The sequence below is a fragment of the Notothenia coriiceps genome, unplaced genomic scaffold, assembly GCF_000735185.1.
Source record: "Notothenia coriiceps isolate Sejong01 unplaced genomic scaffold, NC01 NC01_scaffold00011124, whole genome shotgun sequence".
NCBI lineage: Eukaryota > Metazoa > Chordata > Actinopteri > Perciformes > Nototheniidae > Notothenia > Notothenia coriiceps.
In genome coordinates, this window is record NW_011343825.1 from 73,003 (window position 1) to 75,397 (window position 2,395).

Sequence of the window (2,395 nt, forward strand, 5' to 3'; positions counted from 1 at the left end):
ACACACACACTCTCAAACACAGACACACACACACTCTCAAACACACACACACACACACACACACACACACACACACACACACACACACACACACACACACACACACACACACACACACACACACACACACACTCTCAAACACAGACACACACACACACACACACACACACACACACACACACACACACACACACACACACACACTACACACACACACACGCGCACACACACACGCACACGCACACAAACACACACACGCACAGGCCCACCTAACCATTGTTTTTATGCGAACCTCCCATTGATTGATGTCAGACATCTCATTTAGTTTTTCTACACCTCACATTCTCCAAAACCAAACACCCCTTCAAAAGAAAAGCCCTATAGATGTAATGCTACTTGAACTTATACTACTACGTACATCTGATATTTAACTCCTTCAGCCTACTTTCAGCTGCACAAACTATTCAACTATTAACTTATTCAGCTATTTCAGGACAATGAGGCTATACATGTTGTTCATACCTTTTTTAAACCTTTTCTTTTAAATATTAAGCTTTTTCTACATGTTTGTAGGTAAAAGCAGCTACCATTCAGCTAATAACATATTCAGCTTTTTCTGCATTTTTGTAGCTAAAAGCAGCTACCATTCAGCTAATAACATATTCAGCTTTTTCTGCATTTTTGCTGCTAAAAGAAGCTACCATTCAGCTAATAACATATTCAGCTTTTTCTGCATTTTCAGCTAAATTCAGCCATAAATGTTCACAGTTTACAGCATTCGTACGCATTTTCTGCAGGAAATGCATTTTCTAGTTGTTATTGTTTTTCCATTCATCACAGTCATTTTGAGTGTCTCTTTAGTCTATGTGGCAGATGCTTTTTTTATATATCTATTGTGAGGGTCTTCTGGTCTTTTTGTGTGTCTTTGTAGTTGTTTTATATCCGTTTGCAGTCATTCTATGTCTTTTGTAGTCTTTGTGTGTCTTTGCAATTATATCATGTCTCTTTTGGTCATTATGAGTCTCTTCCTGGTTGTGTCTTTAAGGGATATTTTGAAGATAAAAGGCAAGTGGGACCAGACCCTTTCGGCATCATGACTACACTTGAGAATCTTGCAAATGCAGGTATTTCTGCAGGGCAGGAAGAAAGTTGCAAAACAAATTACAGACAAAAACAACGTCAGCCTAATATTGTGACAAAGCAGCAGTAAATGTTTACCATTTAATATGAACACACCTGCATGCACCAAGTCCTTTATTTGCTCAGGTGGTGGTGAATAACACTGAGGATATTTATGGACCTGTCTCTGCAACAACCTGTTGTGTAACTAGAACACAGATGCATGAAAAAAATCAATGACAATAAACTGGAGAGGGACACAAATCACAGCGACACAGAAGCTTTCCAGAGGCCCGTCCCTGAGGCTGAGTTTAAAGGGAGGTGATATACAACAGTCTCCCCTCCAATAAAAGCTGCGTACCCAGCGGGATGTTTTACAGTTGATAAGTACCAGGAGCCGTCTTGTAAAAAGTCCTACTTTAATGAACAGGCCTGGTGGCTGCTCTGTGACTTTAAAACGTCCTCTGGGATTCACCACAACGGTCTCAGAGCGGTGTTAAAGTGCGTCACCGCTCTTTTCAATGATCCTGCCTACTCACTGTACCTGCAGAGACATGCAGATGGTTAAATGTCTCACTGCTAATAAAGAGACATCCTGATGTTGTTTTTCTTGGCCTTGGCTCAAGCAACTGGAACTTGGTGTGGCAGAAAACACCAGGCTGAATGTGAAGCCTTTACGTAGCTTTATTGCAGCTTATTCTGAATTTGATCAATTGTAACTTTAACCAACTACCATCATGGCTTCCACATGCCATCCTGAACCATAGTCTTTCTGTGAAAAATGCAGTAGTCAAAGAGGCCCTATTGTGCTCGTTTTCAGGTTCATATCAGTATGTAGTAGTGTCTCTATATTATATAGAGCCTTGATGAGAAGACTTCTAGTCAAACATGAGGAACTGCCGCCAACACTGAAAACGTGACGTGGATCATAAATATATCAGCAATTAAACAACATCTTACATTTATTTTCACACAATACGTCTCTTTGCGGGATCAACACTAATTCGGCTGACTTTAATATTTGATCCAATTGGTAGACAGGCTGCAGTGGCGGCTGGTGGAAAATATTTTTGGTGTCGCTGTTGATATAGTGAGTAAATAATTGTTTTTTGGGAGAAATGACCCCTTAAATTGGGACTTCTGGTGATGTAATGGCCCCATAAAATCGTGGTTCTAGGGCCAGGAACAACCAGGCTGAGTCGGGCTGAGTATGCTAAACTAACTGCGGTCAAGCCAGCCTCCACTCGGGAAAACCTAGTCAAGCCAGCCCTCACGT

General features: G+C 41.0%; 1 protein-coding gene across 1 annotated transcript in view; it reads left to right on the forward strand.

Moving 5' to 3' along the window:
• Positions 1-1,124, forward strand: part of LOC104946461 (myosin-11-like) — a gene marked incomplete at its 3' end in the record, with an annotated part of 18,001 nt that extends 16,877 nt beyond the window's left edge. The window contains exon 23 of the mRNA XM_010772298.1: positions 1,046-1,124. Coding sequence (XP_010770600.1) covers positions 1,046-1,124 — 79 coding nt within the window. The remainder of the gene's footprint in view (positions 1-1,045) is intronic.
• Between the last annotated feature and the right edge of the window lie 1,271 nt (positions 1,125-2,395).